The sequence below is a fragment of the Ammospiza nelsoni genome, chromosome 3 (genome assembly GCF_027579445.1).
Source record: "Ammospiza nelsoni isolate bAmmNel1 chromosome 3, bAmmNel1.pri, whole genome shotgun sequence".
In the NCBI taxonomy this organism is placed as follows: Eukaryota; Metazoa; Chordata; class Aves; order Passeriformes; family Passerellidae; genus Ammospiza; species Ammospiza nelsoni.
In genome coordinates, this window is record NC_080635.1 from 79,498,246 (window position 1) to 79,517,262 (window position 19,017).

The following is a 19,017-nucleotide window of genomic DNA, read 5'->3' on the forward strand; positions in this document are numbered from 1 at the left end:
CTGGGAAGTTATTCAATAGCCTGTCAGGTATAAAGATGTAGTCTCAGGGGGTTTTTAGCTCTTTGTACATGTCTGGCCAAGAGGCTTCTTTCAGGAGAAGGTTTTAAACATAAAAAGTAGTATGTTAGCCATTGCCTTAGTTTGTATATTTCTCACTATGTTCTTGAATACATCCAGTTAGGTTTTTTCACCAGAGAAAACATGTTCATTCCAATTCCCTGCCCAAAGTAGGGTTAATTTCAAAGGTAGATCAGTTAGTTAAAGACCTACTAAAATCAGTTACTGCTTATTTTCACGGGATCCCATTTGGATACTGAAGAAGATACTATGCAGCGAGCCAAATAACAGCGTGTCTTAACACTGTATTAGGGGATTATATTGCAATGGGCAATGTCTTTATCTTTGCCCTTTGCACCTCTAAGTGAAATTGTAAGCTCTAATTTTCACTCTTTCACTGTCTTTCATTCTTTTCATTATATAATGCTGTCCTCTTTCTTATCTTTCTGTCAGTGAACTTTACTATGACTCTATGGGGCATCATGTTTTGTTACCCCAGAGATTCATAGTAACACTATTGTAACTTGTTTTGGTTTGAGGGGATGTCTGTAGTCATTGTGCTCCTTCTGAAAAACATGCTCCATTTATGCTTTTCTAACTTTATAGTGAAACATAAAAAGAGTTGTAGTAGAGGCTTTTTTTCCTAATTATTTCAGGCAGTCACTTCAGTATTGTTGTGCTGCCTCATGAACTTTCAACAGCCTCTTTTATTTTTTCTGTGATTGCAAGTAGTTTTTTGTAAGCTCCTCTGCAGTTAATTGTTACTGTTTGAAAGAGCAAATAAATTATTGGCTATTATTTAAAACATCTGTAGTGGCCTCTCCATTTTTCCTAGGTATGTATATTTCCCTCTTTGAGAATGAAGCTCTGTAAGGTTTGCAAGGTAGCTCTGGTGGGAAAGGGGAGGGCTTCTCACCGCTGGAAGGCAAAGCTAGCTTTGGACTCTTTCCTAGAGTGTGTTCCAGCTGGCTCCATCTGTCCCAGATGCTGGTTCCTGACTACCTCTGGCCAGGAACCAAGTGCAGAGGCAGACTGCGGGTGGAGAGCACATGGCTTTGATACCAGAATGGCCCCATGCTGAGACGTGCCTTGGGGTGGGGAGCACCAGGCTTTTGTCTGCTGAGGCCAGGGTGGAGGAGGACTCCTCTTAATCATCAGGGAGAGACCAGAGGTGGGTGGGGTAACAGCATGTAACTGGGAGGGAAAGGAAGGGCCCAGAAAGGTAGGTGGGATTGCTGCAGGGAAAGAAAAAAAAAAAGAGGAACAGGATCAAAATTTACCTTGTTCCTGTCCCTCATTTAGAATTGTGTAGGCATGTAGTCTCATGCTTCAGATTATGTGGTCCAGTTGTTAGAGACTCTTCCTTTACTGGCTGTTTTGTGTGTTGGCTTATAAGAGCACCTGTATTTTGTCTGGGTTTTTCAGACTGTGTTCCCATTATTATTTTGAGAACATTGTTTCCTGCTTTTACCTCTTTTTTAAGTAACCTTTATAACTTCAATTCTTATCTAAGCTATATACCACTGTATGCTCTTAGTGCTTTTGTTTTATATCAAGACCTCTTTAAAAATGAGTTTATAAATCATAAATAAAGTCCTGAGCTATATTTCATTTCATGTAGACATTAGTACAAGTGGAAGAATCAAGCTCCAGATTCAAATTCTACTCCTAATCCATTTTCTCAGCTAATCATACTTAGCAAAGTAAAATTATTTAAAGCTTCCACATTCATAGTTGAATAAAGTAAGGGTTACACTGACAGTGCGCCCAGAACTTGTGGACCTCAGCCTCACTTTTGCATAAAATAAAGTAAATCTGACATTTATTTTCAAACAGAAGTGTAAGCTGAGAAATTAGGGGTGCCACTGTACATTGCTGTATCTTCAATTACCAGTAGGCTGCACTTCCTTGTAAGAGATTGAATCAGATATAAAAGACAATACTGTCTTCCTTTTGTTATGTTCAGATATTAATAACATTTTATTGTTCTGCAAAATCTGTTCCATCTTTATTCCATCATGTTTCTTAGCTTCTATAGTAGTTGTTATTAATGTTTAGATTTACTGAATTTAATTATATTGTTTGGAGTTCTTTATGATTTATTTTCTCCCTGCAATTTCAGGGAAAGATATTTACTTCAATGGAGCCAGAACATGATATAAATGATGTCTGCCTTTATCCAAATTCAGGTATGTTAAGTATATTAATCTCTTGCTAAATTCAAAAGGAAAAGCAAGGTGTGGTCTTTGTTTAGGTGATACAATTTAGGTCTACAATTCCTCCTAATGGGAAAACTTAAAATAAAGGGTTGTTTGTCAGTTAGTTTCCTCTGCATCTGTATTATATAGGAGCCTCTTTGCAGTTAGAAGCTGCAGTGCTGTTAATTGAGTGATTGGCCTATTTTACCCCTTCAAATATCTGAAGTGACTCATTTTATAGTAAGAATAGAAGTTTTGGCCTATTGTCTTGACTAAGTCCCAATGAGTTAGAGCTTGCTTCCTAGAGGTAGGAAAAACCTCTTTACAGCATATTTACACTTCTTTTTCAAGTGTTTCAAGAATTTCATCTTCCCTTGATTTAAATACAGCACTTAAATTGTGCCATCCCTTAGGTTTATTACTTTGGTTTTAAGTGTAGATTCCTAAGTGCACAAATTTGCATGGTTTTTGTGATTTTTTTTCAGATTTGTTGCATCTCATAATGTTATGTTCAGAGATCAAAACTGAGGATTGCTTTTAACCAAGGTTTCCGGGACTTTAATTTATGAGTAAAAATATTTTACAGAATGATGGTTGTATGCGCATATATGCTTTGGTTGTACTTCAGATTGCAACTGGACTTAATTTTCTTGCTTAATATGAGTTGCTTTAGTTCTTAAGTATGGTGTGATACCTACTTCCTTTTTAGAAAGCAGTACTGAAAAGGATGAAATAAGTTAGGGCTGCTAGGATGGCACAGAGCAAAAGTCTGGAAACAGACAATGCCTGAGTTGCAAACTGCTATTATCTTAATTTTAGAGGTAGCAGTAAAGACAGAGGAACTTGGACTTTGATTCATTCTAGCAGCTCAAATTTAAGATTGTAGATAAGTGAGCGTGAGATTTCTGGCAAGTTAAAACTTATCTGTCTTTTCTGCCAACTTCAGTTAAGAATGGGTTGGAGGTTTTTCTTTTCCTTTTTTTTTCTTTTTTTTTTTTTCCTTTTGGGGTAAGATGAGCAATTAAATCCTCTTCCCTGATAAGATGGTGGGCATTTTTGACCTTATGAGCAGAATACATGCCATGTGCGCTGGTTGAATGTAGGAGTTCATGTGAGTGTATTTGAGAATTACTGCATGGTGACAGGGTGGATTCTGCACCCTGGAGATGGATAAACCCTCATCCATGGTGGCTGCAGAGAGAGACTGTTGGAGTGACTGATTTTCAGCCTTTCACCCAGGTTTCACCTGTGAGCTTATTGGTTGCATCTAGAAGAGAGCCCAGCAGCAAATTACCATCCACTCAGCATCAATGAAGAGCTCACCACAGGGAGTGGAACAGAAAAAATTTATTTGTCAATGTGGAATCATAGTGTAATTTAGGTTGGTAGGTACCCCTGGGAGTTTTATATTTCCTACTCAAAGCAGGGCCAGCTTGAAGTTAGATCCAGCTTTGAAGTCTGATCGGATTGCTCAGGTCAAGCCAAGTTTGAATATGTCGAGTATGGGCATTACTCAGCTGTGGATGCTCTGTAGCCTTTGTGGTATGTGGACATGACTCGTGTGCTTTTGCAGAAATGATTTTCATGAGACTTTGCCCGACAAATCTTGTAGCCCAAAGAATTGAATGCGCACATGTCCCTGATGTTGCTATTGGACATTGGTTTTCACAAGTCTGTGATTGAGATCTAGATTGTGCAGTCTAGTTCTGTAGTGCTGCTTTTCCTGTTGTCTGTAGAGGGACGGGTTGATGGTTTTGGTAAGAAATGTTGTGGGAAGAAAACTGGGTTGTACCTTATAGTCCCATGGAGGCAGTGGGGTAAAAACAAGAGCATGTTGCAATGGAGAGATCAAGGGTAAGAGGTGGTGCATTGCATGTTCATCATAAATACTGTTGGACCAGCACTTAAGATGCCTTAGAACCACCTCATGCTTGTTCAGAGTTTAAGGAATAATCATGACTGAAGATCTGAAAATAAGGAAATGCTTTCAGTAAAAGGGTTTTGTAGTTGTGGAAAGGTGGAAATATAACATGATTTCAGTATCAGTATGGTTTGGCTCAGTGCTCTTACTGGTGCCCCAGCATTCTCAGAGCTCCTCTAGATGCATGGCACAGGAAAGCCAGGAGATCTTTGCCTAGCTTGTGTTTTAGCACTTCATGTATCACTGCTGCTCAGAAAGGCAAAATACCCCATTTTCACTCTTATTGGAGAGATTTGATGGATGGACTATTCAGGGGATGAGGAATTGGTTGGATAGTCTCATCCAGAAGGTGTAGTGGTCAACAGTTCAATGTCCAAGTGGAAATCAGTGACAGGTGGTGTCCCTTAGGGCTCTGTATTGGGACAAGCTTTATTTAGATATTTATATCTTCATCAATGACACAGACAGTGGGATTGAGCTGTCTCAGCAAATGGCAGATGACACCAGGCTCAAGGATGTGATGCCATCCAGGCATACTTGGACAAGCTTGATAATTGAGCCCATGGGAATGTCATCCAAACCAAACTGTTCTGTGGTTCTATAATTCTATCAGTTCCTGTAAACTCAAGATCAGTATACTGTAAACTGTTTTTTTTGGTGGTATTTTGTCATAGCTAGGCATTTTTAATTAAACTATTTTACCAACCATCTTCAGTATTAGTACCTTTCCTGGGAAGCAAACCCTTGTATATCTTTGACTGAAAACTACATGATGACAAATTTCAGTGGATCTCTTAATAGTTGAATATCTTCCTCTGATCACAAATGAACAGAATGGGGGCAGGGGAAAAAGATTTACTTACTGAGTCCATTTAGCCTTTAGTCAATTTAAGTTGTAGAATATAAATAAAACTTGACAGTATCTCCAGTGATAGAAATCTGTGTCCAATTACCGTAAGAAAAATTAAAAGGTAAAAATCTGCATTTTCTAAAACTGCTGCTCCTACATAGTCTCACTTCAAACTCCCATTTTTCTTCTTTTACATTCATGATACTGTATTGCAGACCATTTTCCAGAGATGGTCTTAGTAAAACTTCTGAAAACAGCCTCTCCTTTATTTCCCTTCCACAGTAATCGAACTAGGCTGTTAAGTAGGGTGTGGTTTCTCTTCCCATAAAAATTGATTAAAACTAACAAGCTAAAGCAATAAAAATGCATGGAATAGACTTCTCCTTTAAGAGTTGTTAACTTTCATTCTTCTATTTCCCTTGTAGTATACACTCATGTACTGTTTAGAAGTCTGGTTTTGTCCTCCTTTGATTATTTTATTATAAAAACTCAAAGAGGTTTTACTTCACTGTCATCTTTGAAGCATCTGCAGAATTAATTTCTGTCTCTATTCCTAATGATTCCCATTCAGTCAATGGAAAGATGCTTTGTCTTATAAAATAGTAGTGAGTGTGCTGTTAGGGGAGCATATATCTTGTACACTATACTGGAGTACTCAGTGTGTATATTCAAGCATATGCTGTAAATTCTTACTTTTTCCTTAAATTGTCTGCAAACCTTTCCAGACACAGTTTTTTAGTCTGTTTGCTGACTAAGCTTTCATGAATATTTTGCTTTGCTGGGAAAGCAAGCCCCCTTTTTTCTGACATTATAAGTCCAGCTGCATTGTGTATTTATAGTAAAAGGATTAGGTAGGAAGGATTACTCCACCCATGGTAATTGCATTCCTCTACTTGGGTGTAAATTAAATTTCTGCCCTCTGGGTGTGTAGTAATTGACCCAATTATTCATAGTCTCAGTGGCATATGTTACAGTTCTTTCAGATCAGAATGTTATCTAATTTGATGGCACTTTTCTTCTTCATAATCAATCATTTGTATTACCTGTTGGTTGGCTACTTTGGAAAGACTGAATTGAGATAAACATAAAAGTATATGGCAAATGTTCTTATTACTCTTTTATGTAGAAGGAAATTGAGAGTATTCTTGATTTTGAATTTACAAGAAGTCTTGTGGCAGTAGGAGATTTTCCACAGATTTTAGTATTCCTACAGTATTTTTTTTTATATTCAGAGTATGTAAACCCCTTATTCGTGGTGTTTCTTGGGTATATTCATAGGTACTTCAAATTCTACATTTGCCCTGCTTGGTTATAGGATTAGCATTACTCCTTTTGAAGCCACAGTGTCCTATATCTCATTTTGGGTTGAGAAGCTGCTGTTGTATTTATTTCCCCAGATGAAATATGAATGAAGGTGTAAACCATGTTATGATTTATGGCTCTGTTGAGGTGTGTGTACAAAAAAACCCAAATAACAACATGTTCTAATACCAATGTATTAATAATGCAATTTTATGTCCGATGTAGTTTTTAACTGCAATACTAACTGGACTTGTTCTAAACGGTATTAAGGGATGAACTGTTCATATTTGTTATGAAAGTTGGCAGCCTGCACTTATCAGAGCTTAGTGGTTGCAAAGTGGTGCTGAACAATTAAGATAGAAGACAAAAGGGAATGAATATATAGAAAATTAAGCTTTGTTAATTAGGCTGATATTACACATTTCTTTCTGTGGTATTTGATGCAACAATTTATTACAGATCTTGATTAATGTCCATTGCAAGCCAAGAATATGTACTTTATGAGCTTTTTTAAAAAATAGTATTATCCTCTTCTAATCAATATTTTTAAATGTGGAAATCTCTTTTTAGGAATGCTAATGACTGCCAATGAAGCCCCTAAAATGAATATCTATTATATACCAGTAAGTATTACAAGTTGTTCCTGATATTGCTCCTAAAGACACAATTGTTTGGTGCCATTCAGGTATTTCAGTTGAAATTCACATCTACATTGTCTGAGATGTCACAATAAAGTAAATTTAGGTTAACTATAATTTATTAATTTACCATGTTGAATTACTTAAAAAACCTGTAATTTGCTTTTTGCTGCCAGTTTCAAAACTGGTTAGTGGCTGCAGAAAATTCAGGTGGAGCTTTTTTTGATAACTGATTAAAAATAGGAACTATGTTTTTCAAGATAATAATTTTGCTTTGTTAAATATTTTATTAGTGTCTTTAATATGTGGTGTACAGTGACATAGTCATAGCAGTAAATATTCTTTGTTCTGACAAAGTGATACTGTGTGACTTCAGGTACAGCTCTTGAATGTAGCTTCTGCTCAATGCCCTTCAAATGCAGCTTTTCACAGGATAAGCTTTCCACTTGAAAGGCTTAACTGTAGATTTAACTACATGTTTTATCTCTGCAGATTGGTTTTAGGGAGACTGAGCTGCAAGCCTTCTGGTGTAAGGGAATTGTACAGAAAATTACACCTGAATTTCACTCTTGGTTTAGTTCCTACAGTGTGTTCTCTAGAGGTTTTCTTGTTCTGATAGAAGATAAATAGTAGGATACCTATGTAAATTTTACATGCAGAATAGCTGACCAGATTCTAAAAATACATAACTTCTTAATTAATTTTGGACAAACTATAAAGTTTATTAATATTGAAATACGTATTTTACTATTTTTTAAGTGAGCCAAAAAGTCTTCATTTAGCTAATAGATTTTAAACTAATTTAAATTTCATATTTATCAGTTCATTTCTGGTCATCCCCCACTGCCATATCTACTGTGTATGATCTTGATTATGTTCAGGATAGAGATTTATGAGTTTACATTTCTCTTTGTGGAATAGAATATATATACATGTTGTATTTGTGTGTATAAATACAATAGTATACCTCTAAACAATTCTGTAGTCTGATATATTTACTTACATTATTAGGTTTTTGCATTTAAAGAGATGTGCCATTTTATACATGAGTTATGTCAAGCTGTTCTTTGGATGTGAATTGTCTGTTTCTGTAACTCAGCTCTACCCAACTCACATTTTGTTAACTGCACTGTTCTGTGCTTTGAGTGAGAAAGGGAGACAACATATATATTTTTTATCTATGACAAAATATTAGCTGTATTTAGAAGATGAACACTTTCTTTCCATTTACCTTGTCCTTTGTAAGGTTGAGAGAGGAGCTCTCCAAGCATTTTTTTTCTCTATCGTCTCTTTTAATTAATGGATTAGGGAACACAAACTCACTTCTTTTTGAAATCTGATGAGTTTTTAAAACTGGAATGGACTAGTTAGTCAATTTAAATAATCCAGATGCAAAAAAGCATTCCTTCTGTCACTAAAGGTAAGGTTCAGCTTATCTCTGAAAATTGTGCACTGAGATTGTTTTATGCAGGTGTGCATGATACATGAACCTGACAGCTATAGTACATGAGCAGTTCACATCCAACTTAGCCAAAAAGTTATTTCATTGTCTTGATTGTCACCAGTGATGAATGTTTGTTAGAACTTGTGCAAGCTAGCATTATTTTTGAGTATTCTTGCACAAACTGTAAATCAAAACAAAAAATATTTACTTTTTGCTCTCTCAAAAATCTCTCATAGAATCCTCTGTGAGTACTAAATTTGTGTTTCTGAAGTCAGACAAGTAATTTTTAGTTAAGAATTATAAGCACTCTGTATTAGATCTCAGATCATACCTAGAGACAATTTCGCAAACTTAAATACTGACTGATACTATCTAGTATTTTTGCAGCATGTAGGTAATTCCAGTGAAGATTAACATAAATTTTGCCCTAAACCATCTTCCTGTGTGACCATCCCCTGATTTTTGTTACCTGAGTCTGCCTAACCTTGTTTGGATGGTACCTTTTTGTGGGTTTTACACACACTGTGACATGAGTATACAGATGGACCCAAATGATGAATAAAAAGCATAAATCCGAATATGAGTTCTATATTTGAAATATTGATGTATACAAGAAAATTTAAAATTTATTTTAAAGGCTACTGGCTAGTTTAAATTTGATTTTCAAATAAGCTAAACTTCTCCAGTTTATGTCAATGGCTTTGAGTTTGAAGGCTGTTGAACATACCTGAAATACTGTTGTTACTTTTTTAGTTGACAATTTGTAGTTCATTTCAAAACATGTAATACTTACTTTAGACAATAGAAAAGTTAAATAGTAGTGAGAAGTTACTTTGAAATAGAGACAGAAATCTCACTCTGGTCTGATTTTTTTAACCCTGTGCCTTTTTACAGGCAAGGCAGAAGGGGCTGGCACAGCCAGTGTAGCATAATTGAATGGTGTTTTCCTACATTTCCTAAAAATCAAGTATGTAGCTCACTAAATCTATGTTTGTTGGCTGTTTTGTTTATTTTTTAATCTACCTTTTAAATGACGAAAATATGAAATGGAGGACTTGTGTCAGCCTTCAACTGCTCCAGGGCTTTTTTTATTAAGGAAAACTTAATGTTATTAACACGTTCATGTTACAGTTTTATTCCTTGATCTTCCAGACTAGTTATTTGAGCTCAGAGTAGCACACCTGTCCTTTGGTTTCTCTGTCAGTAGATGATTAATACATGTGTTTTTTCCATCCTTGGAAGACTTTACTAATTTCTTTGCACAGGCAGAGTTAAGTTTAGTTACGTGGGTCTTTGGAGCAAAACTTTGAAGAACTGTATTACTTAATCTCTTTTCATGGTGCCATTTTCTATCTTTTCCTAAGAACTAGGATTCACAATTTTTTTAATGAGTAACTTAATTTTTTCTTTGTTTCTTTAAGGTAGGCTGAATAGTACTAAAAATATGTCTTTTGTCTTTGAGATGTTGACAGGAACTGAGTTACGAGTCTTGTTGATTTCTGCAACAGAATGGATGCCTGGGAGAAATGCTACTAAGTGCAAAGGACAGTTATGTAAATAAAATCCATTCATTTGCCCGTGCTCATCATTGGCCTGTAGTGCTAAAAATTATTCTCTTGTTTTCAATGCTCATTGGAACAGCTATAAGGAATTGCCATGGCTGTGATCAAGGAGGATACTTTAAATCCCAAATGTATGGTGCTGTGCTCTATGTAAGGAGAAAAGAATTCACAGCAGTGGGACTTGCAGAGCAGTGTGTGCATAGATGGGTGCAGACAGACCCAGCATCCGCTGTCCATGATTGGAGTTGGCCAGACAGTGCAGGACTGTGCCCAGCCCAGCATGCCCAGCCTCTCAGCAGGTTTTATTGGTGTGGGCACAGTGCTGTGCTAGCACAGCTCATGACTGGTGAACTGGAGCTGGCTCATGTCTGGCCAGCTTGGAATGTGCTCTGGCTGAGCTCATGTCTGACTGAATTATCTGTGCCCGTTCTCTCCATTGTGAACGCCAAAGCTAAATTTCCATTTCAAACCCAAAAAATTACTCTTAACTTCAGGATTATAAGAGTTTTGACAGTGAGTATCATAATATTGCTTGTAAAAGAAATGGCACGCATCAGCTTTTCCTGCAGAAGTTTCATCAGAGTGGGTATGACAGCTGAGACTAGGAATGTCTGGGAACATTGCATTTCTTATAAAGAAGTAAAAAATCACTGCAGTTTTTTCTTTTGTGTGCAAAGCTGTAAGTAGAGGAAGTACAAGGTGAATTTTTTTGTTTTCTAGAAAGGACAGACAGGTTTGATTTTCAATGGCAAGATACCTTATATAGGTACACAGTACAGAGTGACCAAAAAGCAAATTGAATCTGACCCTTGAAATTAAATGTTTGTATTACATAGGCAACATTAGTGGCTTAGCTTAGAGACTTTGTTTTTGTTTTATTTTGCTGGGATTTAATGAGGGCAAGTGCCTCTGAATTCCTGACTGGAATTAGGCTGTTTGCCATTAGTTTAATAGCTAACTTGCAGTTTATGCAAACACTTGGAGCCTGCTTCTTGCCAGCTGGCTTCCTGGTTCATCACTTTGATGTGTGCCTCAAGAAGGTTGAAATGAAAGTTGTGTGTGCCTTGGGATAGTTTTTAGACTACTGACTCAGAAACCTAAGTTGATTCAATAGTGCAAGCAGGTCCTGGTCAAAGAAGTGAAGAGAGCAGAAGTTCCATTGACACATGGTGGTCCCCTGACCTGGAATCTAAGATGAGTCAGATTCTCTTTAAGCTTAATTGAGGCTGTCATGTTCCATAACATACAAGGTTCTCTTTGAAGGTTGTACAGAAGGTGCTCTGGGTGGAGAGCAAGGGGCTTGGGTTTTACTCTTAGTGTTTACTTCTGGTTACACAAACTTGTCTGATCTTAGCACAGATGTTGCAAATCTGTCCTGTCTCATTTATTGGACTTGAAACTTTCGGCTACATGAACATACTGAAACTGAAACTTGCTCTATTCATTAGGCTGTTAAAAGAAGAGAGCAATTAAGCATGTAATTAATTGAGTGTAATATTCTGTGTTCTGGGTTTTTTTTACTTTCCTGCAGTCTTGGCAGAACACTCCCTGTTGAGGCTAGAAGCAATGTACTTTTGGTGTAGTGAAGATATTAAGCTCTTCAAGGGAAAATAAATCCTGGAGCGTCTCTGGCTTCTTTTCAGGTGGTTTTGGAAAATAATTTGATATCCTAGCACTCCCCTAGTTCAGGGCTGTTGGAGTTATAAACTGGAAATGCTTCAAGAGCAAGTATTTCTTGCCTACTCAATGATTCAGTTGCTCTAAGAGTATAAGGGTTCTGGTTTCTCATACAATACCTACTTTGGATACGTGGCTGTCCCTATTGTTGGAAATATGAATTTTGTCCTCTTAAAATCATGTGGCTTTTCAGCTAAACCAGGCATTGTTTGCCTTTCATACATTCTTTAATTTCTTTAATTGATTTTGTTTTCTCTTTTTTGATACTCCTCTAGTCTAGTTCAATTACCGTTTATCAGCATATTTTTGTTTTGAATATGCATCAAAAATGCTTATTTTTAAATTTTTTTTTTCTTGGATTTATAAAAAAAAACTGTTTTACAAGACCTGAGGAAAAACTAGTTTTTCCTGAGTGGTTAACCCTGAAACAACATAATCACTGATTAAGGCAACAAATCCTATTAGTTTACATGTTTTCATTAAATGCTCTGGTTATTTGGTAAAACAAATCTGTAGATGGAGCTTGTACTGAAGAAAATGCAAGTGAAAGCAGTTTTTTAATATCTTAGTTCATCCTCTTTATTTCTTTCTGGATATTTGTTTGGAGTAGTTCTAGAATGTAAATTAGGGATGAACATGCTTTGGTCATAGGTGCCCAGGTGAGCTGCTTCTAAGTGGCTGAATTGGTCAAAATTGTGTTCAGTTCACTCACAGACAGAAAAAGCATTTATCTGAAATAGGTATTTTCTGTCAATCTGTGACAGGGTGCTCTCACTAGTTCTATACAAGAAGTTATGACCATCAGATACCTGTCTTTACAATCTGTCATTATTCACTTTAGGAAGTGTGGGAGTTTTCCCCTGTGTTATACTCTCCACATTTAGCTCTATGATCACAGACTTTTGGAACAATTTTATTAATCTGAGACTTACATTTTATCCATTTGGGATCTGCTGATTGTCTTTTTTTCTCTTTTGGGTCTTTATATGATAGGAATACAAACCTACCTGTCCACATCTTGTATTTCATACCTTTAGGGCCAGTGTTCTGTACAGTCAGCTGTCATTCAGATAGTTTGCGGATGCAGTTACAGTGAGACCTTCTGTACAGATTTTTGGCTAGTGTGGTAAAAGCTATGAATCAGACAATGCAATTCTTATTATATTTGTGTTTGGCATTTTGACACTAATAGAACAGATTTCCAGTAGAGTACAAGATTTTGATTTCTTTTAGAATGTTTTCATGTCTTCTGATTGGCAGTATTAGGTCATTCTGTATAGGTGCTGCCTCAAGTGTTGTCTTGAAGATCATGTGATGAGGCTGTGTTTTCTGGAAGACTAGAAGACAGTTGTTCATCCTATTCAATACAGCCCTTCCCTAACATGTTTTTGGTAAAGTAGAAAGCGACCATGAAACTGGCTTGTGCTAAGAGATTTTTTTTTCTATCCTGAAACAATATGTAATGTAGAGAAGCATTTCATATTCTGGGAAAAAAAGTATAGTAAAATAAAATGGTAGTTGTGACGTAAAATGGAAAATGTTGGTCTTAATCTTAGTTTGTTCATTTTGAAAACTGTGAAATGACTGGAAAGAAGGGTTGTTATGAAATAATATATTGCTTTAGGGCTGCCAAGTGTCAAAGAAGAAAGTTTCCATTAATAAAAAGATATTTGAGTGCATCTTTGGGCCTTTAAACTAATTTTGAGTTTTGATATATCAATCTTGCAAATTTGTGTTTTCCATCCAGAACAGTCTAATCCTTTACACAAAAAAAAAGTCTGGTGAATGATACATTACCTATCTCACAGTATTTACAAGCATAGGAAAAAAGTTGTTTATCTTCACAGGCAGAAATGTGAGCTTCCTACTTTTAAGCTAAACACTTTCAAACTGAAAAATAACACACTGGGCTTATTCCCAACAAAGGATATCCTCCATTTCCCAAGTGCTGGCTGAGAGACACAGTCCCACTTATCACATGTATATAGAAGGAAAACACCAATGTGTGATGATCAGGAAACAATTTCTGATCTTCCTGTAAAACTTGTTGATGATCAGATGTTTCTGGTGCTGATGATGTACTAGTCTAGATTATAAATGTGTATGAACCCTGCTTAGTGCTGTTGTGGCTGTTAGTGTACTAGGCAGCATTTCTTCAGTATTTTTTGACCAGACAGCAGCACACTGACTGTAAAGTAATACGTATAGTTTATGTTAAACCCTTCATAGAGCACAGGAGAAAACTCTTAAAAGCAGTTGTATGGAATTATACCAGGTGATTGCCCTTACCACTGACAAAAGAATCATGTGCTTTTTAGTGTTGTGACTGTTTCTCAAGCAATTCTGTTCTTGCATTCTTATTTTAAGAAGCATGTTTTGAGGGGGGAGCATGCTCCCTTTGTTTTAAGCCTTGAGTATTTGAAAGATATTTTTTATTTCTTAACTTAAACTTGTTCTTTCCTTTGATCCATCTATTCTTCCCTTGATTTCTGAAAATCTAGAGATGCAGTTGCCTAGCTTCAGTCAATGAAGAGAGAGGCAGTCACAGATAATGAATAGGTGTAATTGCTGAATGGAAGTTTTGTACTTGTACATGTACTACATGTCTATCAGCATGTAATAAGAACTGGAGTGTTTTAGCTTTTGAATCAGAAAAGACAAAGCATGTGAGAATTTTCTCCATGTAATAATTTCAACTCAGTCTTTATTTCATTGCATTTGAAAGTACAGGGTAACTGTCATCTTCTGTGTTACATTCAGAATTGAAATGTCTTGTGAGTTATGACTATTTTATGCAGAAATAGTGGAATTTACAAAGATCTAAGATTTTTGTCAGAGAAGACCTTAGAAGTAAAAAAAAAACTATCATGTATGTGAAAGCTTTCAAGTATTTATTTGAAAGCTGCTTTCTCTTTAAAATTATTTCCTGAATTGTGCAAAATTTCTTTAGCATTATGCTCTTCAGTGAAGTTGGTTTATGCTGAGCTTATCTTCATTATCTGGAGGAGCTGCATATTCCCAACAGGTAGTTACTTTTCCTTCCCTTTGTGTTGTCTGGCAGTACTTGCATAAACTCAGAAGTCTTCCTCCCAGTTTTGCAAAAAGCAATTAACCTGCAATAGTAGGGAGTTATTAGAAACTCACACATTCCTAGATTTCTGGTAGTTTGTCAGTCATGTAAGGCAGACAAACAGCTGGATTTGCCATTACCTTTATATCTGTAGCATTCCTCAGATTTCCCTAAAATACAGATCATCCTCAAATATGTGTTGTTTTAATGACTGTAAAGATATTTATGCTGTAACATTTCTTGGCATCTGGTGTGTACTGTAAGAACTCTGTTCCCAGCCACTTAAAAGCACAAGAGGCAAGATCCTACACAGTGAGACAGTTGAGGAATTTTCCTGTCCCGTCAAGAGAAATTGATAAGGGGACATGTTGGGACTTGGCATTTCTGGCTTATTTTTGGTGGTTCTTACTTGTTAATTTAGATTGCCATCAGGGGCTGTTGTGTACTTACTGAAACCAATGCATGTGTTACTCTCATCTATGTTAGTAGTGGAGTTTTGTCTGTTGATGGCCTGTGCCCTTTGTATAGTAAGAAGAATGGCATATGTGCCATTATGTTTTGAGAAACAGATTTCTGAACATATTAGAACAGTTGGAAGCTGTGTAAAACTTCTTTCCTTGTTTAAAAGGAAGGCCAAGACATTATGAAGTTTCCCACTTACCATTTCCTTGTCTGCCTCTACTGTAGTCCCAGTTGTAAAGGCAAGGGAAGAACTTTGCAAGGAATTTATTCTTTCTAATTTGTCATGATGGGATGGAGGTTTTTGTTAGACTGTGTAAACCATAAAGGTGGTATTGTTGTGAGGGAGATTGTGCTGGTTCAGTGACACAGAGTCCCTAAACAGTAAATTGACTTCGTGAAGGTTTTGATGAGTACCAGGACCTATGCAAAGGAATTGGTATGAGCACTTAGTGTAATGTGGTAGGGAATGGAAGGTGTGGATGGCCAGAGTAAAATGTGGTTCCTGACTTACTGTCAGTAAGGCATTAAATCAGCTGATCATACCTCATCTGCACTTTTTTTTTCATGGATAAAGAAAAACAATCAACACATGTCCATAGGTAAATAAAACCAGTGAAGAGGGTCCCAGCTGAACTTACTGCACAGTATTAAGGCAATTGTCCTAGTTGCCTCTCTTTTTACAGCTGGTATGCCATAGAACCTGCTGTGTAGAATAAAGACAGACTTTTGGTAACTCTTGGATTATTTCCAACTGGTATTTTTGGGAGGTGCTTGAAGCAGGTCATGGTTGTAACAGATACTTTGAGAAGCCACTCTCCCCTTACCTTTTGAGCTTCATTTGATTAGTTGACTTTGTGTGAAAGTAGTGTCTTCGTGTGCTTCAAGTTTCAGCGTATCTTTCTGACTTCACATTATCTCAATATTTACAACCTGTAGGGTTGATAAATAACAGATCTGTAGCAACACTGATGAAATGTTTATTTTATGGATGTCAGAACATGATAGGGACATTGGTGGAGGCATCAGATTTTACTCTTCATGCCATGGCTGGTAAGTCACAGGTGACTTAAGAAGTGTCCCTTTTTAGTTCTGTCTTGTGAGGAAAAGAGCTATTCTGGTAACCTTATTTACAGTTTTAAGGAGTAACTTTGTTTCCTTGAGGGTTTTTTTCCCAACATTATGAGCAACTGGACCATTGTCTCCTTCAAAAGATAGAAGGAGCATTCACAGTGAGAGCAGACGTGTGACTGGTTAACTGACTGTAGTACTCATCAGACCAGAGAGTATGTGATTAAAAAAAAATAAAAACAAAACCCCAAACCACCACTATAAAGCCAAACTGCTTAGAATTAGAAGTACTTACTATCTGATAACTACCAGGGTGGAGAGATTTAGAATCTCATTTCTAGAAGATGCATGCAAGTTCCTGCAGGAGTTCTTGTTTAACACTGGGAAGGTCTTTAAAGCAATGTTTCCTTTAACATGCTCTCTAAGGAGTAAAACCTCCAAATAGTTGATTTGGCAGTGTCCATAGCATAGTGAAAGGTATTCAACCTCACTGATTAATGAATGTACCAAAAATGTCTGGATGTGCTGGAGTTAGGATGAGTGAAAAGAGCCAATTCATTGTATAGTTCAGTGAAATTTATGAGTGTGTGGGCTTAAAACCAACTGCAGTGCTGTTGTCAGTAGTGTGCCAAAAGGGGAGAGTGTGCTATTTAGTCTCTCTTGGTCATGTCTATACTCCACTGAGCTACTTGATATCTTTAAAAGCACCAAATTCACACCATATGATGCAGGGTGAATGAAAACATGAAATTATGAAGAATATATGGGAAATTTGTTTGGAGTTTATTCCCCAAACCAATTTAATTTAGAGAATCAAATAATTTTCTTCAGTCCATTAAATAGAATTACGAGATTAACAGAGCATAGTTGGAGTTGATTGTAGAGCATTCATAGGAAGAATGAAGATTACAAAAGAATGGAGAACTCAAAATTACAAATTGTTTGGAGCATATTGGTTGCTATGGGAATTGCTGTGTATGGAAATGTAGACAGAAACATAACAAGATAATGTGATCCCAAGGCTCCTTCTTAACACGAGCTGATCTCTTTGGCTGGCTGTGGTTGAAGGCCAAAAGCATAGTAACAAGAACAGAGAGCTGCAGCTTTTATCATCTACAAGCTAGAAAAGATCCATTGGGTTTTTTGAGTTACCAGTTGCAATTGATTTAATGTTAACTGTTAACAAGGTGCAATGAGGTGTTCTTTCTTCTCTTGTCTTCTCAATGCATCTAGATGGAAACTTTTCAAAGTTACTACATATTGAGATCTGTCTAATTCTTAAAATTAGAGAACAAAACATTGAAAACAATATTCTTAAAATGAATAGTAATTAATATTGCATGTAATTGCATTAATTAAACTTGGATATGCAATTAGGGAGCTAATTATGTTTAAAATGCAATTGCACATTTCTATCACTCCTCACACCCTGGGGATCATAATTTTTTTTTACCTCCCTCATTAGACCTTTTGTAATCTTTCTCCTGTTAAATGGTGTGATTGAAACTGAGAATATGCATGCATAGATGTGCATTTGCTTTCTCCAGCAATTATATCCTGTTAAAGGTTTTAAATGCTTTATATTGTGCCATTTCATTAACAAACAAACAAAATTAAGATTTTATTGTTACTATATGTCTTCTCCAAAGAATTCTTTTTTGTCCTGTAGGTAAATATGTATGTGAAGTCTTTGAGTTGGATATATAGAATATATTTAGTTTCAAGAAATTATAGCCTAGAAAATAATCTCTGCTTGTTGGATATATAGAATGGATATATAGAATATATTATATATCATATATATAGAGTTATATATAGGTTTTTATATAGAGAGAGAGAGAGAGAGTTATATATATAATATGTATAGAGTTGGATATATAGAATATATTTAGTTTCAAGACAGTATAGCCTAGAAAATAATATCCTTGTTGAAGTGCTTTAAATTTTATTTTTTGGTTTTGTTTTTAATTGGGAATGGAGGAATGGATGAGCCACCTTGGATTCTGAAGTCAAGTCCCATCTCATTACAAGCACTCAGATTATATAATGTTTTTCTTCAATATTTCAGACTGCATCTGAAATTTGTTGTTTGCTGTTCCCCATTATTGCCACTTAAAAAGCTGCTAAGAGTTACACTCTTCTGATGCCTAACTCAGCTCTAGTTTATAGTGTCTCTGTGATGTATTTATTCCTTTGCAAGCATTACTGTTTCAGAAATCCTCCTTGCTGCTTTTCACAGTCCTGGCTACAGTTTGCATTCACATGTACTGGACTTGTTCAAAATGTCTCCACCAACTCATTAATAATTTTTCACAATATACTGTACCTAGATATCTGTTGAAGACCTTAAATATGTGCTATTTTTGTTGTAATCACCATTATTCAAATAATATGGCAGTGAATTATTTAGTTAGTACATTTTTGTTATTTAGTAATGGTCTTAGTCAAAATGTGTGGAAGGTACCACAACACATAGATTTTTGATAGAAGCTTTTACTTCTAAAATACAAAAGAACAGTGATAGGATGTGTTTTCATGCTTTTTTGTTACTAGCTCTATCACTACGGTGTGGCATGATACAGCCTTACAGAGTTCATTTTTGTGAAACTGAAATTTTTCTGAATCTCATGCAGCCACAGCAAATAATGCCTCTGCTTTCCAAAGCCTCTGGAACTGTGTGGTTAAATGCTGTCCACATACATTAAGTTAGTCTTCTAGAGAAAATTTGGACAGTCTAAACTTTCTAGATTCTACTGAGTAATTTTCAA

At 36.1% G+C, this 19,017-nt stretch overlaps 1 protein-coding gene across 1 annotated transcript in view; it reads left to right on the forward strand.

Annotated features, from left to right (window-relative positions):
• Positions 1-19,017, forward strand: part of NOL10 (nucleolar protein 10) — a 50,305-nt gene that overhangs the window by 12,306 nt on the left and 18,982 nt on the right. Inside the window, exons 12-13 of the mRNA XM_059468616.1 lie at positions 2,180-2,246; positions 6,899-6,951. Coding sequence (XP_059324599.1) covers positions 2,180-2,246; positions 6,899-6,951 — 120 coding nt within the window. The remainder of the gene's footprint in view (positions 1-2,179; positions 2,247-6,898; positions 6,952-19,017) is intronic.